At 36.7% G+C, this 18,187-nt stretch overlaps 2 protein-coding genes across 2 annotated transcripts; one reads left to right on the top strand and one right to left on the bottom strand.

The window, feature by feature from the left end:
- The first annotated feature begins 1,801 nt into the window (after positions 1-1,801).
- Positions 1,802-4,778, top strand: LOC145117224 (putative flavin-containing monooxygenase 1). The gene is made up of 5 exons (XM_079053536.1): positions 1,802-2,272; positions 2,365-2,605; positions 3,550-3,728; positions 3,819-4,168; positions 4,266-4,778. The coding sequence occupies exons 1-5, from the start codon at positions 1,850-1,852 to the stop codon at positions 4,606-4,608; spliced, it is 1,536 nt and encodes a 511-aa protein (XP_078909662.1). The 5' UTR covers positions 1,802-1,849; the 3' UTR covers positions 4,609-4,778.
- PRXQ (Thioredoxin superfamily protein) lies at positions 4,726-6,050 on the bottom strand. The gene is made up of 4 exons (XM_079053537.1): positions 5,716-6,050; positions 5,501-5,638; positions 5,246-5,335; positions 4,726-5,049 (listed from the first exon to the last, which is right to left on the bottom strand). The coding sequence occupies exons 1-4, from the start codon at positions 5,923-5,925 to the stop codon at positions 4,831-4,833; spliced, it is 657 nt and encodes a 218-aa protein (XP_078909663.1). The 5' UTR covers positions 5,926-6,050; the 3' UTR covers positions 4,726-4,830.
- Positions 6,051-18,187: the final 12,137 nt, after the last annotated feature.

Here is an 18,187-nt window from a genome sequence, read left to right as displayed (position 1 = left end):
GTCATATGGGTTGTGTTGGTAATTACTTAACGGGGCATGTATTTTCCAGTGTAATTTTGGAGCATCTACCATTCTACCTGCAGGAAATAAATGGTTTGAAGATGCTCTGAAATTAAGGACAGAGATAAGCTTAATTAATTAATATTATTTAATTGATCGTAATTAAGCAACCTGATTAGCCTCATAATTAAGCATGTTCCTTCAATCTCCAAAATAACTATGTGGTTCCAAACTCATAAAACATTAGTATACATTTAACTTTTACTCGCTTAATTGGTCTCTTGATGATTAGTTTGAAACTTTTAGCTACCTAGCAATACAATTATAACAGTTTAATTAAAGTGTTAATTTGTCTCTTATGCGTCCTGTGGATTTTAAGGGTCTTGTGCGAAAAATAAAATTGTCCCCTCTATATATATATATATATATATATATATATATATATATATATATATATATATATATATATATATATAAAAGCAAAATTCGTTGATACTACGATAAGTCGATAGATGTTATAAAAACAATTAAAATAAAAGAGCAATAATATGATATATATAATCTTACATAGTACCATGAATTAGAGAATCTTCTAGCATTCTTTGAAACAAAATTGGTCACAAACTCTTCATAATCAAATATTATCCAATATATTGACCTCAAAAGTTATCATTGTCAATCCATTTAGTCATTCTTATAACATTGTGCACCATAAGTATGACTTTAACAACTTTAATTTTAAGAAACTTTTTTATGCAGACGTCGTTGTTACTAGAATAGTCAACAAGACTATATGCAATAACTATAGTAGAAAAACAATCGACTTTACATATATTTTAAAACATAGATGGGGTTGATACCTTCACTCGAAAAGAATTTGTAATTAATAATGAGGAAAGTGTGTCATCATCGTCTTAATTTTTTCATATATTTTAAACGCTTTCCTCATTTCTGATTGCACTCCGACTCTCTATTGTCCATTAACTGTTTATGTGTAATCGTTGTCTTACTTGTTTAATCAGCAACAACAATAAGAATATAAAAACGAGATGCCATCAGATTTAGAAACAACGAATAATGGAATACTTACTTGTTTAATTCTGGTTGACAATAAAGAAAAACAAAAGCGGGATCAGAAACAAGAGGTGGAGTCTAGTAGAATTAGAAAAAACAAAAATAAGAAACATCACTTGATTTGTAGTTGTTGTAAATTTGAAATTTTGGAATTCAAACAAAATATAAAATCTTGTTTGCTGCAAATCTACATTAGCCCAAATGCAATTTTTAATTTTAACACAACAATTTTAATTTTAGCATGAGCTCCTAGAATCGAAACAAAACATGGGTTTTTACTTTGAATTATCGGATTGTCGATTGCTAGGCAGTAGAGTGAATCATATGTGAAATTGGGTCCCACCACAACATGGGTCAGGTAGGATTGCTAGGCAGTGGAGTGAATCATATGTGAAATTGGGTCCCACCACAACATGGGTGAGGTACGATCGCTCACATCGCACACTCTCCACCCTCAAAGATGTTGGTTTATCTATAGCTGACTAAAAATGTTGTTGGTTATAGGTTTAATTAGTTTATTAGTTATGCATTTAGAAATGGTTAGATATTTAATTTACCATTTACAACTACTACGTATTTTAAAATTAGCTATATTTTAATATTTTTCAGTAGAAGTCAAAGCATATCTTTGACCAACTGATCAAATATGAACACTTATACTTTTGATGCACATGCACCTTAGCTATATATACCCATGCGCATCTCTTCGAAATTGAAGTACAACACATATCGCATCAACTAATCTTAATCAATCACCATCATATCCTTCAACTTCATGGCAATCATCTTCTCTAAGGTTGGCATTATCGGAGGTGGCATAAGTGGGTTAGCCGCCGCTAAACAGCTTTCCAAACACAACCCAATGGTGTTTGAGGCCACCGATTCTATCGGTGGTGTTTGGAAGCACTGCACCTTCAGAACAACCAAACTTCAAACACCTCGTTGTGACTATCAATTCTCCGATTACCCTTGGCCACAAACAGATGATAACTCCAGTTTCCCATCTTATTCTGAGATTCTTGATTATCTCGACTCTTATGCCAAACACTTTGATTTATTCAAGTTTATCAACTTCAATTCAAAGGTCACTGAAATCAAGTTCGTAGGTGACCACGAAACCATGGCTTATCAAAGTTTGATGTCTGGAAAACCCATGTGGGAAGTTGCTGTTTATAATACCAACTCTGACACCATTCAGGTTAACTATAACTACTTTTTCTTCTTAATATGTTAAGAGTATAAAATTGCATGCAGAAAAGAGATTAATGTTATTACATGCATGTGTTGCAGTGGTATGCATTTGAGTTTATTGTGGTGTGTACTGGGAAATATGGAGATATACCCATAATACCAAAGTTTCCTATGAAGAAAGGCCCAGAAGTATTTAAAGGGAAGGTGATGCATTCTCAAGATTACAGCAAACTGAACACACAAGAATCTACACAGCTTCTGAAAGGAAAGAAGGTTGTGGTTGTGGGCTACAAAAAATCTGCCATTGATCTTGCTGTTGAATGTGCTGAAGCTAATCAAGGTAAAATTATTATTCATTCATTTAACAATTAATAATTATAAAAAAAAAAAAAAAAAAAAAAAAAAAAAAAAAAGTATAACTAACTAACTAAGAATTGGATCGTTTAATTTGGTAATAAAACGTGTCGGCTAAAATTGGAGCAAGAAACTATTTGTTCATTTTGATTGGCTGATTTTGAAAGTTTGACAAGTATGGAGTTGAAAAGGGAAAAGGGAAATTATCATTGTAGTTTCCATTTTAAGGCATACCGTTAAAGAATTCTCCTAAAAAACTTTCCATTTTTAGACCTCTAAATTCTCAACCCTTCAATAATACTCGCTTTCTCCCTCTTTAACTATCTAGTTTAAAGATACTTGTAAAAGTCTTAACCTTTTCCTAGTAAAACAACCCTTCAAGTTGTCTATCCTAAAGTGTCTATATATGTTAAGTGTTGACTTTTTTTAATTAACTAGTTTATATAAAAATCAAAGGCTACCAAACCAATTAGACAATTTATTAATTAAGTAGTCTATATAAAAAAATAGTCTAAAGGCTATTAGGCTACCAAACCAATTAGACAAATTATTAGGTAAAAAACTTAAAAGAACTAGCATTCATCAAAAAAATCCAAAAAAGTTAATTTCCGACAATCAATCTACACCAATCCTAGTCATAAAAAATATCTTGTAACGGATAAAACAGATATTATTCGTCCAAACCCTAAAATACCGAATTAAATATCTTGTTATTTTTTATTTCTATAAATCCTTATACCCAATTAAATTGTGACATGTGTAACATTTAATGCTTATTTAATAAAATTTAATTATATTTTAGTATACTAATGTGACACATATCTCATTTAAATAGGTAGGAGGATTGGTACGAACAAAAAGTATGATAATATTTAATTTCTCTTGTGTATATGAAACTAATATATTGTTTGATGTTTATGAAAATTAAAGAGGAAGAAGGGAAAGCTTGCACAATGGTGGTGAGGACTCTCCATTGGACTGTTCCACATTACTCGATCTGGGGTTTACCATTCTACTTATTCTACTCCACAAGATTTTCTCAATTCTTCCATCAAAGACCCAACCAAGGCATCTTCAGAGACCTTCTTTGCAGCCTAATTTCCCCTATGGTAATTAAACATTTAAACCCCATGTTCAATAATTATCTAATATTATTAATTTCACTACAAATTAACGACTAATTTGTCCTTGACTTACAGAGAAAAACAACATCCAAGATGATCGAATCTTACCTTCTATGGAAGCTTCCACTCATCAAGTACGGATTAAAACCAGAACACCCATTTGAGGAAGACTACGCATCATGCCAAATGGCAATCTTGCCTGAAAAATTCTTCCCTGAAGTCGAAAAGGGCAAAATCAATTTTAAAAAAACATCCAACTGGTGGTTTTGGGAAGGTGGTGTTGAATTCGATGACAACACCAAATTAGACGCCGATCTTGTGATTCTTGCCACTGGTTATGATGGCAAAAAGAAGCTCAAAGACATCTTACCTGAACCCTTCAAAAGTTTCCTTCAATTCCCATCTGGCATGCTTCCTTTATATAGGTAAATAAATCGTTGGTCAATGTTCATCAATTAATTTCCCCTCATTATCACCAATTTTTGCTCTGTTATACTAAAAATGTGTTAATCATGTTGACAGGGGGACGATTCATCCTTTAATTCCAAACATGGCGTTCATAGGCTATGTGGAAAGTGTCTCAAATCTTCACACTTCAGAGATTCGATGCAAATGGTTAGCTAATTTGGTTGATGATAAGTTTGAGCTACCTTCTACAGAGAAGATGCTCGAACAGATAACCACAGAAATGGAGATAATGAAGAAATCCACAAGGTTTTACAAGAGGACATGCATATCTACTTATAGCATCAATCACACTGATGAAATATGTCAAGAAATGGGATGGAATTCTTGGAGGAAGAAGAACTGGTTAGCTGAAGCATTTAGCCCTTACAACAGTCAAGACTATGAACATGACATCTGAAATTTGTGCTTTATGCCATTTATTCTTTACTTACATAATTTGTTAAATTCACAATGTTCATTAGTCATTACTTAAAATAAAAAGAGTACTCCATAACTCAAAGAGCGCTCATATATATGGGGATGTAAAGAAAACTTGATATGGAATAAATACATATAGATATTTGTTTATGATTCTCAACATAATTCTTGTACAAATTACAAAATTAAAAGCTTGAAATCCTTAAAGACTCTGAAGCAACTTCAAGGTCTCATCAATGTGCTTTTCAGGCTGGAATTGATTGTTGTAAACGAGCTGAACAACTCCATTTTTGTCAAGAACATATGTCTGTCTACCAGGCAATGTTCCAAAAAGATCAGAAGGGACTCCCCATTCTTTTCTGACTTTATTACCCTCATCACTCAGCAAGGTAAATGGGAGTCTGTATTTCTTTGCAAATGCCTACGACAATAATAACAAACTTATGTTACTTCATTACGCATTAAAACAAGAACAACAATGGATATACATGTGTATGGGTGAACTAATTGATATGTGTACACATCAACCAAGCTTAAAGAAAGTCAAATATGTTATGGACTCAATTGGGTATATGACATAAAATCGCAACATTAGAGATTGATCTTATTATTATTACCTTGTGTGATTCTGCATCATCACCACTAATCCCAATAACCTGGGCTCCTGCTTTCTTGAATTTTTCATAAGAGTCTCTGAATGCACATGCCTGAAGATTGCATAACAAATCCTGTTTATCTAATCATATACTTTCTAGACGAGAATCAACAATAATTTTTTTAAAATAGATGTTTAAACATTCAACATTAGCAGATGTAAGCTTCGAAAAGATCATTCCTTTAAGGATAACGACACGAGAAAATGTGATTCGAACCTGTTTAGTGCAACCAGGGGTTTCATCAGCAGGGTAGAAATAGACAACAAGAGGCTTGCCTTTGAATTTCGAGAGGCTCACAGTTTTACCATCTTGATCTTTAAGTGTGAACGATGGGGGCACAGACCCTTTGTTTACCTGCAATTGCAAACACGGAGACACAGAGGTGTGAGATATTGAAGTAGACATATGATCGAGAAATCAGTGAAATGTACCTTAGCAGAAACAATGGGAGAGGTCTTGCTAATCAAAGGAGTAAACGAAGAAAAGGAAGATGGGATCGAAAGGGAGAGTTTAAGGCCATGGAAGTGGGATTGAGAGGATTTGAAGGGATTATTAGCAGAAGGGTATTGTTTGGGGGTTTGAGTAGTAGCATTACAGGCAGGAAGCGAAGAAGAAAGAGATGGTTTTACCAAAGACGCCATTTTTAGGAATTGCGATTACAGCAGTGGAAACTCAGAGGTGAGGAAGATAGATAGGCTGGGTTCACCGAAATTTCTTCAGCCTATGAGAAGTAAGCAAAATCGGTTTGGGTGGGGTGGGTTTGCCTTTGCCATAAACATCCGTTTGGTTTTCCTAATTGACGTGGATGGTCGCGGACCATCCCCTTCGCATCCCAAAGTGGATGAGAGTCTAGAGTCAAGAGTAGGTTTGCCTTTGTCAATTTCTTTCACAAGGGAATACAAGCAATTAGTGTTTTAATCATGGTTTAAGCAACGCTAATCTTGTCATTAAAAATAACTACATCATTAGAAGAATTATAATTAATGATCCACATCAAAATGACCACTATAGCTGAAAATTTGTATTTCATTATACATCATTTTTGTTTAGGAGTACAATAAGATCATTAAGATTTGACGTGTAGCAATTTGAAAATGACGTATGACTGGTATATTTTTTTTATGAAAAATCATCTGATTTAATGGTATCATGGCAAAATCCTGAATCGCTTAACTCTTCCTAAAATATCTTCACTCGTCTAACCCTAGTTCTCACATCCTTCTATCGTCAAACCTTCTCTATTCTCTAACTCCTTATCTCGTCTCGTCGGACTTCTCTTGCCGCCGACCTTCTCTATTCTCAACTCTCTCTCTCTCATCTAAATCAATGGCCGCCAGCAATACCAAATAGCATATGGTATAACCAACATAAAATCATCCATCTCTTTTATCATTGATCTTAAGCTCCTCAATTATGATGCTTGGCGTGAGTTATTGTAACGTCTCATTTTCACAACAAAAAAAATTACATTTTAAATAAGGTAAACCTTCCTAATTATAAATCCATTATTAAATAAAACCATTTATTCCAAAATACATTTATCGAAAATCAAAGTAATATAAGAAACGCAGAATCCTCAATGCTGCTGATGAGTGTTTACAGTCCTGTTTTCGCCTTCCCACGATCATCGATAGAACCTAAAAACATAAACAATTGGGTAAGCACAAAGCTTAGTGAGTTTCCCCCAAAATACCCCATACAAAAAACGCATTAGCATACATAATGGGCCCACAATCATCGGATTGGAATACCCTGGTCCAATCAGTCATCGGACTGCAATGCCAACATGCAACGGGTCCAATCAGTCATCGGACTGGAATACACAGGGTTTGTTGGTCTGTCGCCTCAACCCAACCACTCTTCTCGACCCTTTGTGCCTACGGCTTACAGTCGGCTCGCACTAGGTATCTTGGCCTACAGCACACAGTAGGACCGCCTCAACCTCATCCACCACCATATGTCGACATATAAACAATCAAGGATCAAGTAGGCACATAATACATGCAATTATCAATCATAAAGCTCACTACCACCTACTAGTCCTCTCACAGCACACTGCTCCACTACCAGCTAGCCTCTATGAAATGCATAACCATAAGTAATCAGATGTGAGATAGCCACCCGAACATATGATCCTACTCTAGAGCCACAACTAAACAAGGAACAAGCAAGAAAGCCTAGATCAAAGGTTCTCATGCTATCCCACATGACTACCTACAGTCCCTAGGGCACTCCACTAGGTGATAACCAACCTACTGGTATTCTAACCAGCACACCACTACTGTTGCATTCTATCATACAAGGATATATGTACATAAATCTAGTAGATCACTACAGCACAACAACGTCATATACACAAGGATACATAACTAACAATCCAAGGAATGCATAACCATATGTACCTAGAGGTGAGATAGACACCCGGACAGATGATCCTACTCTAGAGCCACAACCAAACAAGGAACAGGCAGGAAAGTCTAGATCAAGAGTCCTCATTCTATCCTACGTGACCACATACAGTCCCTATGGCATCCCTCTACTAATGATAACCAAAACTAATGGGTCGGCATTGGTGCCTTCGACCCACGGGTACAGTGAGGAAAAACTCACTTAAATGAAGAACCCCAAAACACTGAGACACGCTTCCCTTTCTGTACTGCTAGCTCCCGTGAATCCACTAATCACGAAACCAGGTAGAATCTTAATCAACGGTCTAAAGCCCTCAAGTTTGACCCAAAGTCAAACTGGTCACAAAAGTCAATGGTCAAACTTGTTCAAGGTCAACGTCACGTCGTGGCCCTCCTTGTCCACGTTGTGGGGTCACAAGGTCAAATAGTCAACATGCAGGACATCGCCACATTGTGGTCCTCCTTGGCCACGTCGTGGCAATGCCAGAACAAGGCAGTCGTGTTTTTTTACTTCGCCACGTCGTGGCTACCTTTGCCACGCCGTGGCCACTGGAAAATCACCATTTTTCTCATTAAGAGCTTAATCCTTTCAGATCTAAGCTCATACTTCCAGATCTACTTCCCCACACTGACTTAATGGATAAAGTTTCCAACTTTATCCATTAGGACCTCACCATAAGACAAGATCTAAAACCCTAAGTCCATTAAGTCCTTAATATGAACAAAACTCAAAGATGGGGATAAGAACACTCAAGCTAAGACCTTTTTCTCATTAGCTCAGAAGCTCATGACCAAATGAGCACCACATCAAGCTCTGAAGTTCCTCAAACTCCAAGCGCACTCAATAACGGGACCAAAACATCCAAAAAGGGCTCATACTTGAAACAAGAAGAATAAAGGTCAAGATATGAACTTTTTACCTCCAACAACTCAGAAATGTGAAGAAGATCTTCGGTCCAAGCTTGCTCCTTTCTTCCTTGCACCAAAATGAACTACCTTCTTCTCCAAGTTTCACCAAGTGAAGCAAACTGTAACACTCGGAATTCAGGTATGTTACCTTTTATCCTTTGGGTTAAATTTATTTTTGCATGAGAGGCCCTTACGTACGATGGGCGTACATATGTGTACGCTTAGCGTACATGGTTGTAATAGACGCAGACTTCAACCACGTATGCTAGGCGTACTAAGGTGTACGCGGGGCGTACATGGCCAGACACAAAAGCCCTAATCTTACGACATGAGCCCTATTTAAGCTCACTTATGGCATTTGGACCTCACCCTTATCAGCCTCCACTGCTTGTTATCGTCCCTTAAACCCTAAATTGCTAGTGAGTGTGATCCTTGAGCTTTAAATTGTCTTTGATGGCCATTTTAGTGAGTTTGCAAGAAGAGGAGCTTGGTGTGCAAGCCTTGGACGTGGTTGAGCTTCTAGATCCTGCATCCACATCTTCTTGGAGAGCTTTTGGAGGTAAAAAGTTCAAACCTTGCTAATCCATTTGCTAGTTTGAGTTAGGGTTGTTCATTTTGAAGGGTTTTAGGTAAAACAAATAAACCAGAAAACAATTCCTAAGTTCACATGCAACCTACTTTGGATCTATGTTTTAACTATTGAACATACAACTTTGAATTGCAAAACAAGAACCCTAGAGGAGGAGGCTATTTTCGAAAATAGTAAACTAGGGTTTAGGAGTTACATACCTTTCAATTGTTATAGCAAACAATTGATAATTCCCTTGATCTTGATCTTGATCTTCTTGGAAGCTTAGCACCACAAGTGTAATGCCTCTAATGGAATCACACCTAAGAACTAGCAAGAAGGAAAGTAGAAGAGGAGAGAGGGGAGGGAGTATGCAATTTTCGGCCAGGGTTTCTTCCAAAGAACAGAGTCCCCTCAAATGTGAGCCAGGAGGCTCCTTAAATAGTTGAGGGATCTAGGGTTTAGGGAAAAAAACCCTAATTATCCTTTGCTTAGGGCCTAAGCAAAACCCAAGGGCCTTATCTGGACCCCTTGGACGAAATCTCTAGGGTTTCCCCTATGGATTTCGTCCACCTCCTTCCAAGGAGGTTCTGGATCCTTCAACTCAACTATTAGTTAATTGCAAATTAGTCCCTGCACTTTATAATTAATTCTTTTAACCCCAAAATTAATTCTGATTAATTTCTGGCTAACTATTAATTAAACATAATGATTTCTAATTAATATATTAATCTATTAACATATTAATAAATCATTTATATATATATATTATATTAATTTATTAATCTTATAAATTAATATCTCTCCTTTCATAATTTCCTTGTCCAGTTGCTAGGTTGAGGGCAACCCAAAAGGATTGTGCTGCTATCAATTCAAGTACATACCAATTATAGTTATGGGCTTAGACACCTAATCCAACAGTCTCCCACTTGGATAAGTCTGTAACTATAATTGCTAGTATGCCTTCTAAATTTGACCAGCAAATTGTAGCTTCCAAAAAGGTGCCACCGAACTCTGACCCGGTCAGTTACGTGTCCTAAGATAAGTGATCATATAATCCTTCGTTCTGCTAGATATCCCTAGACAAAAGACATGGAATGTTATCAATCTCTTTGTCCAGAATCTATGTTTCCCGATTTCTGATTTGTGATGATGTAGGACTTCTAATTGAACACATCAATTTAGTCCTAGCTGGGCCCAGCACATAAGTCAACACCAAATCATCGAGGGGCCCACAAATATCGCTTTTCCGCTTAGGGCAAAAGGAACGAATAAACGTTGACTCATATGCTTGTATCTTTTACTCATCAAATTATACATGACAATACGTTTTATAACACCAAGTTACTGATGCGTTTTCGTATCACCAATGCATGACCGACTTGTAAATTATAACTCATATATCTTCGTTTCAAGATTATAAGATATTATCGTCTCAGTATTACTCGTGATGAATTCCATGAAGTGATACTCTGAGCTAGGGTTTATCCAATACTCAAATCTCAATTTCTGAGTACTCATGAACATTGCAGCAATTCTATTGCCATGCCTATCCTCAGACAATCTACAATCTAGTTCATGACAGTCTTAATTCACTACTTACTTCCAAAAGTACGAGCGACTGTGGAGTTTGAATAATCTTATTATTCAGGAAGTAAAACATGCAAAATATGAAACACAATAATAAACAATCGACAAAGGCAGTAACCAAACTTATAAATAATACTTTATTATTTGATCACCAAAAGTCAATTACATTTACTTTGTTACAAGTTTCAGAACAAAACTAATCTAACTACTAAAACTAATATCACCTTTCAGTCCTATGCTCCGAGCATGCTGAATATGCTTAGCCCTACTCAGACCCTTTGTGAGGGGATCTGTTGGGTTATCTTCAGATGACACCCTCTTTACTACAAGATGGCCTTCTTCTACTCTATGTCTGATAAAATGGTACTTTCTGTCGATATGTCTGGTTTTACCATGATCTCTTGGTTCCTTAGTCAAGGCAACCGCTCCTTCATTATCGCAGAACAGTTCCATAGGCTCCTGGATGGTTGGAACAACTCCGAGATCTCCGATGAAGTTCCTCAACCAAGCTGCTTCTTTCGACGCTTCACTCGCTGCTATGTACTCTGATTCACAAGTAGAATCAGCCACCGTATCTTGCTTGGAACTTTTCCAAGTAACTGCTCCTCCATTCAGTAAAAATACCCAGCCCGATTGAGAACGGAAGTTATCTCTATCCGTCTGAAAGCTGGCATCACTGTAACCATCTACTCTCAAAGTATCATTGCCACCAAGTACAAGGACCCAGTCCTTTGTCCTTCGCAAATACTTGAGTATATTCTTTACTGCTATCCAATGAGCTCTACTCGGGTTTCCCTGATAGCGACTGACCATGCTCAAAGTAAATGCCACATCAGGGCGAGTACATGTCATAGCGTACATGATCGATCCAACAGCGGAAGCATAAAGTACACGACTCATGTCATCTATTTCAACATCTGTACTCGGGCATTGAGTCTTACTCAATTTGGTATTGCTCTGGATAGGTAGCTCTCCCTTCTTGGAATTTTCCATACTAAACCTCTTTAGTACCTTATCCAAGTATGTGCTCTGACTAAGTCCAATTAGTCTCTTCTTTCTATCTCTTAATATTCTAATCCCAAGAATATAGGCAGCTTCTCCAAGGTCTTTCATGGCAAAACACTTTCCAAGCCAAGACTTAACATCTCTCAAGGTTGGAACGTCGTTACCAATGAGTAATATGTCATCGACATATAACACCAGAAAAGTTACTATACTCCCAGTAGCCTTGATATACACACAAAACTCATCTTCACTTCTAGAGAAACCAAACTCTTTGACTTTCTCATGGAAGCAAAGATTCCAGCTGCGAGATGCTTGTTTCAATCCATAAATGGATTTCTCAAGCTTGCACACTCTATTGGGAAACTTTGCATCAACAAAACCCTCTGGCTGATTCATGTAAACATCCTCAGCCAACTTCCCGTTAAGGAAAGCAGTCTTGACATCCATCTGCCAGATTTCATAGTCATGAAAGGCAGCTATGGCGAGCAATATCCTAATAGATTTAATCTTAGCTACTGGCAAAAAAGTCTCATCATAGTCAACCCCTGGGGTTTGAGTGAAACCTTTTGCAACCAGTCGAGCCTTGAATGTATGCACATTCCCATCCATGTCTGTCTTCTTCTTGAAGATCCATTTACACCCAACTGTCTTACGACCTGGTGCACTATCAACCAAATTCCAAACTTGATTGTCATACATGGACTTAATCTCGCTGTCCATTGCCTCTTTCTACTTGGAAGCCTCTGGGTCTGCCATCGCTTCCTTATAAGTGACTGGTTCATCTAAGTTTACCAGTGTTCTGTCACTTATGAATGTATCACCATCTGAAGTAATATGAAAACCATACAACTCAGGTGGCACACTCACCCTAGTGGACCTTCGAAGAGGTAATGAATTATCAACTGGTTCAATAGGAACTGTTTCCTCTGGTTGAGTGCTAGTGTCATCTAAGGTTCCTTCATTGGCTAACTCTCGAATTTCTTCAAGGTCAATGGTGCTCCCACTGTCCTCTTTGAATATGAGCTCTCTTTCCAGAAAGACTCCTCTTCGTGCTACAAAGACCACGTTTTCACTAGGCCTGTAGAACAAATATCCAAAAGACTGCTTTGGGTAACCAATGAAAACACATTTCTCACTTCTAGCTGCTAGCTTGTCGTGAGTCTCTCGTCTTACGAAAACTTCACAACCCCAGACTTTAATATGTGCTAACGAGGGAACTTTCCCCGTCCACATTTCGTGAGGTGTTTTGGCAACCTTCTTTGTAGGGACAAGATTGAGGATGTGGGCGGCTGTCTCTAAGGCATACCCCCAGAAGTGAATAGGAAGCGAAGCACGACTCATCATAGAACGAACCATGTCTAACAAGGTCCGATTACGCCTCTCAGCTACACCATTTAACTGTGGTGTCCTAGGAGGAGTCAATTGTGAGACTATCCCACATTCTTTCAGATAGTCGTTGAACTCGATACTAAGATACTCCCCGCCTCTATCGGATCTAAGTATCTTTATCTTTCTGCCCAATTGATTTTTCGACCTCATGCTTAAACTCTTTGAACTTTTCAAAGGTTTCTGACTTATGCTTGATCAAGTAGATATAACCATATCTGCTGTAATCGTCAGTGAAAGTCACATAAAATCGATTAGCATCTCTTGTAGTTGATCTGAAGGGCCCACACACATCTGTGTGTATGAGATCCAACAGACCTTCACCTCTTTCACAAGACCCTGTGAATGGTGATTTTGTCATCTTTCCCAAAAGACAAGATTCACACATATCATCTGATTTTAGGTCAAATGATTCCAACACTCCATCCTTTTGGAGTTGGGCTATGTGTTTCTTGTTAATGTGTCCAAGACGACAATGCCACAAGCATGCCTTGTCTACACTATTAGACAAGTCAATATTAAGTACACTATTTCCTAAGCTATCAACACAAGTCACTGTTTCATACACACCATCACAAGGTAAAGCTGTTGAGTTATGAGCATTCTAACACTCCTAAGTGTACATGCAACCCTAAATACCTTGGATCTATGTTTTCTCTATTATACATACAAATATGAACATCCAAGGTATTATCCTAATCTAGCATACAAAATAATAAATATAACAAGATAGAATACATACCTCTTTGATGTAGAATGTCTTCATGAAGCTTGAGTGCCTAGTGCCCCAAGTGTGACACCTCAAATGGTTCACACAACACCAAATACACTTGGAATAACTTGAGAGAAACTTGAACACTCCTTGAAATCGTCTAGCCCTCACACTCACACATTAGTGCACGATTTCTTGAGCCATGGGATTCTTTTATATGGTGGCTATTAGGGTTACACCATGTAACTCATAACTTTACCCATTCCTTATGCTCCATGGATTTTAACCTCCATGGAGTATCCATGGGTCACCCCATGGACTTAGTCCAACATAAGGAATCTTGGATCACAAGCCCACATATATAAGAATGAATGATTTACACAATCAACCCATATATTTAATTAGTCTCCTTTTGATCACTTAATTAATTCCAAATTAATTCTTGATCAATACTAATTAAATAACCTTATTAATATATTAGAACTTATAATATATTAACCAACCTTAAGTGTTATTTCTCTCATTATAGTCTATCCAAATGCATGATGCCATGCAACCCAAATGGACCATGCCGGGTCGGGTCAAGTCTTACCAATTATAGTTATGGACTTAGACATTAATCCAACAGTCTCCCACTTGGATAAGTTTAAAACTATTATTGCGTATGACTTCAGGAACCGATCAGCAATCGTATCTCTCAAAAGCTTCTGTCGAACTCTGACCTTTGTCAATGACTTGTCCATTAGATAAGGGATCATATATTCCTCCATTCTAGATATCATATGGACTAAGACAAGGATTATCAATCATTCTCTCTGTCCATTTGTTGTTTCCCGATTTCCGATTCATGATGACTAACTGATTGAACAAATTAAATCAGTCCTGGCTTGGCCAAGCACTCACATGTATCATCTTTAAATCATCGAGGGGCCCACAGATATCGCTTTTATCCCGAAGGTAAAAGGAATGGATAAACTTCGACTCATATGGCTTGTTCTACTACTTGTTGAATCATACATAAAGGCACGTTTTATAACATCGAGTTACCAATGCGTTTTCGTGCAATCAATGTATAACCAACTCATAGTAACAACTCATATCTCTAGGTTTGAAGAATATAAGATATTATCGTCTCATGATCACTCGTGATAAAATCCATGAAGTGATTCAAATGAGCGCGGGTTGAATCCAATACTCAGAACTTATGAGCACTCATGAGTGTTGTAGCACCACTTTGTCCACCAACTTGGACCTCTACAAACCAACCCATGACAGTCTTGATTCATATCTACTTCCAACATATGACCGACTGTGGATGGTTTGAATAACTTAATCATTCAGGAAGAGCGACTTAGTTATTCTGGAAGTCAAAACATGCAAAGTGAAACACAAGAATAAATGAATCAAATATGGTATCAAACCCTATGAATATAAATAAACACTTTTATTTATCACCATACTGATTACTCATTATTCATTGTTTCGGTTTTATCAACTTTATACTTGAATTTAAAACAATAGTTGTCCCATGCTCCAAGCATGTACACTATGTTTTCTAAACACTAGTCATGCCATACACCAAGTATGCATACTATGTTTGTCTATGATCTTTACTTTGTAAAATAGATCAATTGAACATCACTCCAATGATCCTCTTTTCACAGTCCCAAATCCTTACTGCAAATGCAAGAATTCCAAATTCATGCCATTTACTGAAATCTGTTAGATTCTAAACTTATATGCATTGATCCTCTTAATGATTATGCATGAAGTCAGAAAGACTTGACAACAATCATTACAGAGCATTCCAAAGGAGATCAGCTCCTTGGAAACATCCTTCTTTCATTAAGTTTTCTAATCTTACACAGATTGAATAATTTCTAACTTTGAAACATTTCCATATTCCATTTTGACTATCACTTCTGAACAAGAGTTGCCTCCTTACAGATTATGTCAATATGGTCCTTCCAGAATTAACATTATACTTCCAACTGTCCTTGAGCAACCAATCTTTGGTAAACCTTAGATTGTCCTCGACAATTGCTTAATCATTTTAGTCATATCCAATTCTAGACCTTTTCCCTTCATAATGCCCCAGGCATTTGGAAAATTTTAGAAAGGATGAATATAGCACATGTAATCGATCCTATATCCGAAGCATATGGGACACGATTCATGATGTCTCACATAAAGACTAAACCAGTCTTTTGCTATAATATTTCCATTTCAATTTGCCAAGTTCTCAAAATTCAGATTATGAAAAGGGATGCCGTAATCATAATCGAATTTTAGAACGCAAATAATGGACCCATATATAGAATTTCCTTATGTTGAGCCATTCCAACATGAAATTCATATATATATCCTTGATTAAATACGATTAAAATCTCAATCTAAGCTTTTAGAATTGAAATGAAGTATAATTTTCTCTCCCTTAATTATAGCAAAACAACTTTTTCAACCCCTGCAACCTCACGAATTGAAACTTTTGTTTTCTATAATTAACATTGCTAACTTGCAACCTTTGTCATAATTATCATGCTCCCACTAACATGATGATTATTAGCATAACACTTATGCTCCCACTAGCTTTGACATGTACTCAGAAATCAGCTGACTTTCTTACCAAAGTTCAGATTTCTGATACTAGATTGTTTTGATAAAACTTTATCAAAATCATACACCTCTCTTAGATAGCTCACATGTGTGTCTAAACAATTTTAGAACTATGAAAAGGGATGCCGTAATCATAGTCTCAATTGTTTAGACCTTTGCCACTTCTCACAAGTCCATGTTAGTGTGCCGGTAAACCACACACGCGCCACTAACGACTTTGAGAATGCAAATATCACAATTGCTATCTAGCTAAAATCTACTTAGTGAAAGTGTTTCCTCACCATCATTTTCATGAATCGGAGAGAAACCTTATGACACTTAGATTTAATAGTGTATGTGTTCTTATCCATGCGAATTTGTCAAAACCATAATCACAAGACAAGGTTAGTGACAAATCCAAACTCATATTGATTAAACTTGTGCAATCTTAAATTCTTGCCATTTGGCAGCTCAGGTGCCTGCCATTGCTTCCAAGTAGTTGTGCAACCAATTGAGAACTCTCAGAACTCCTATGCAAAGCCAACTTGAATAGGCACAAAAATTTCAACACGATAGGTTATAAACCTCAAGTCGTGTGCTAGTGAAGGAATTAGGTTTTATTCTTGATTAAGTCTTGAAACTTTCAAGAGCTTTAAGACTCCCACTGTCCTCTTGACATATAAGACTCCCTTGTCAAATATTCAAGAGATAGTGCGGATTCTTTATCAAGACTAACACTTTACACAATTGGCCTAAGTTGGTCTCTGTTTTATCCAAAACATCACAACTTACCAATTTCAAATGTACAAGAGTAGATAACCTTTTACTCTTACATTTGACTAGTGTTAACAAACCCTCTTTAAGATATGTCACTCAAGTTACAATCTTGGAGTATGACTCTAAGAATTGTTTTGGAACGAAGTATGACTCATCTTTTTGATTTAACCATTTCAACAATTCATGACTCCTCTTCTTAGTCATAAGAATGCACTAAGATGACTTTAGAGGACCAATTGTGATATGGTATCTTAATCATTAAGATGATCATAAACATGATACTAAAGTACTCTCCCATCTTTTTAGATTTGAGAAACTTTTATCTTTCTGCCATACTTTGATTCTTCTTATTCGTTCTGTCTCACATTGAAACTTCTCCAATGCTACAGACTTATACTTAAACTTATAAGTATAACCATATTTACTGAACTTAAGTAAATCATGACGAATAGTCTTCTTGATCTTTTGTGGTGGACTTGACCAGTGCACAAGAATGTGTACTCGATCCCTTACTCCTTTCCTTATTCACATAAGGAATTAGTCTTAATTTTCCAAGCTAAAAGTTCTCATTCATCATACTATACAACTTGCATGATTCCAAGTTTCGGTCCAATTGAACCTTGGGTGATGAGAATCTTTCCTTATTTGGTAATATTAGACACTACCACAACCGAAAGAATCAAATCCATTTTTCCAATATTGCTATCAATGGAATCTTATAAGCAACAACTTTTCACAAATGCCATTGTAAGGATACTTAAAATAAATAAAATCAAAACCTTTTTCTTTTATTTTAAAACTTTGCGGAAAAACTTATCCTTACAATCCATATGAAAACCTTGTTGTTATCTATTCCTAAGCAATATAAATATCATAACTCTTAAGTAATAGCCCAAAATTCTGATCACCGAACCATGCGATTGAAATCCATCTTCGCGATCAGAATCAGCATG

This window comes from Lactuca virosa, chromosome 5 (genome assembly GCF_052849685.1).
Source record: "Lactuca virosa cultivar CGN04683 chromosome 5, Lactuca_virosa_CGN04683_v6, whole genome shotgun sequence".
Classification (NCBI taxonomy): domain Eukaryota; kingdom Viridiplantae; phylum Streptophyta; class Magnoliopsida; order Asterales; family Asteraceae; genus Lactuca; species Lactuca virosa.
The sequence above is the reverse complement of the archived record's forward strand: the minus strand, read 5'-3'. Positions and strand labels throughout refer to the sequence as shown.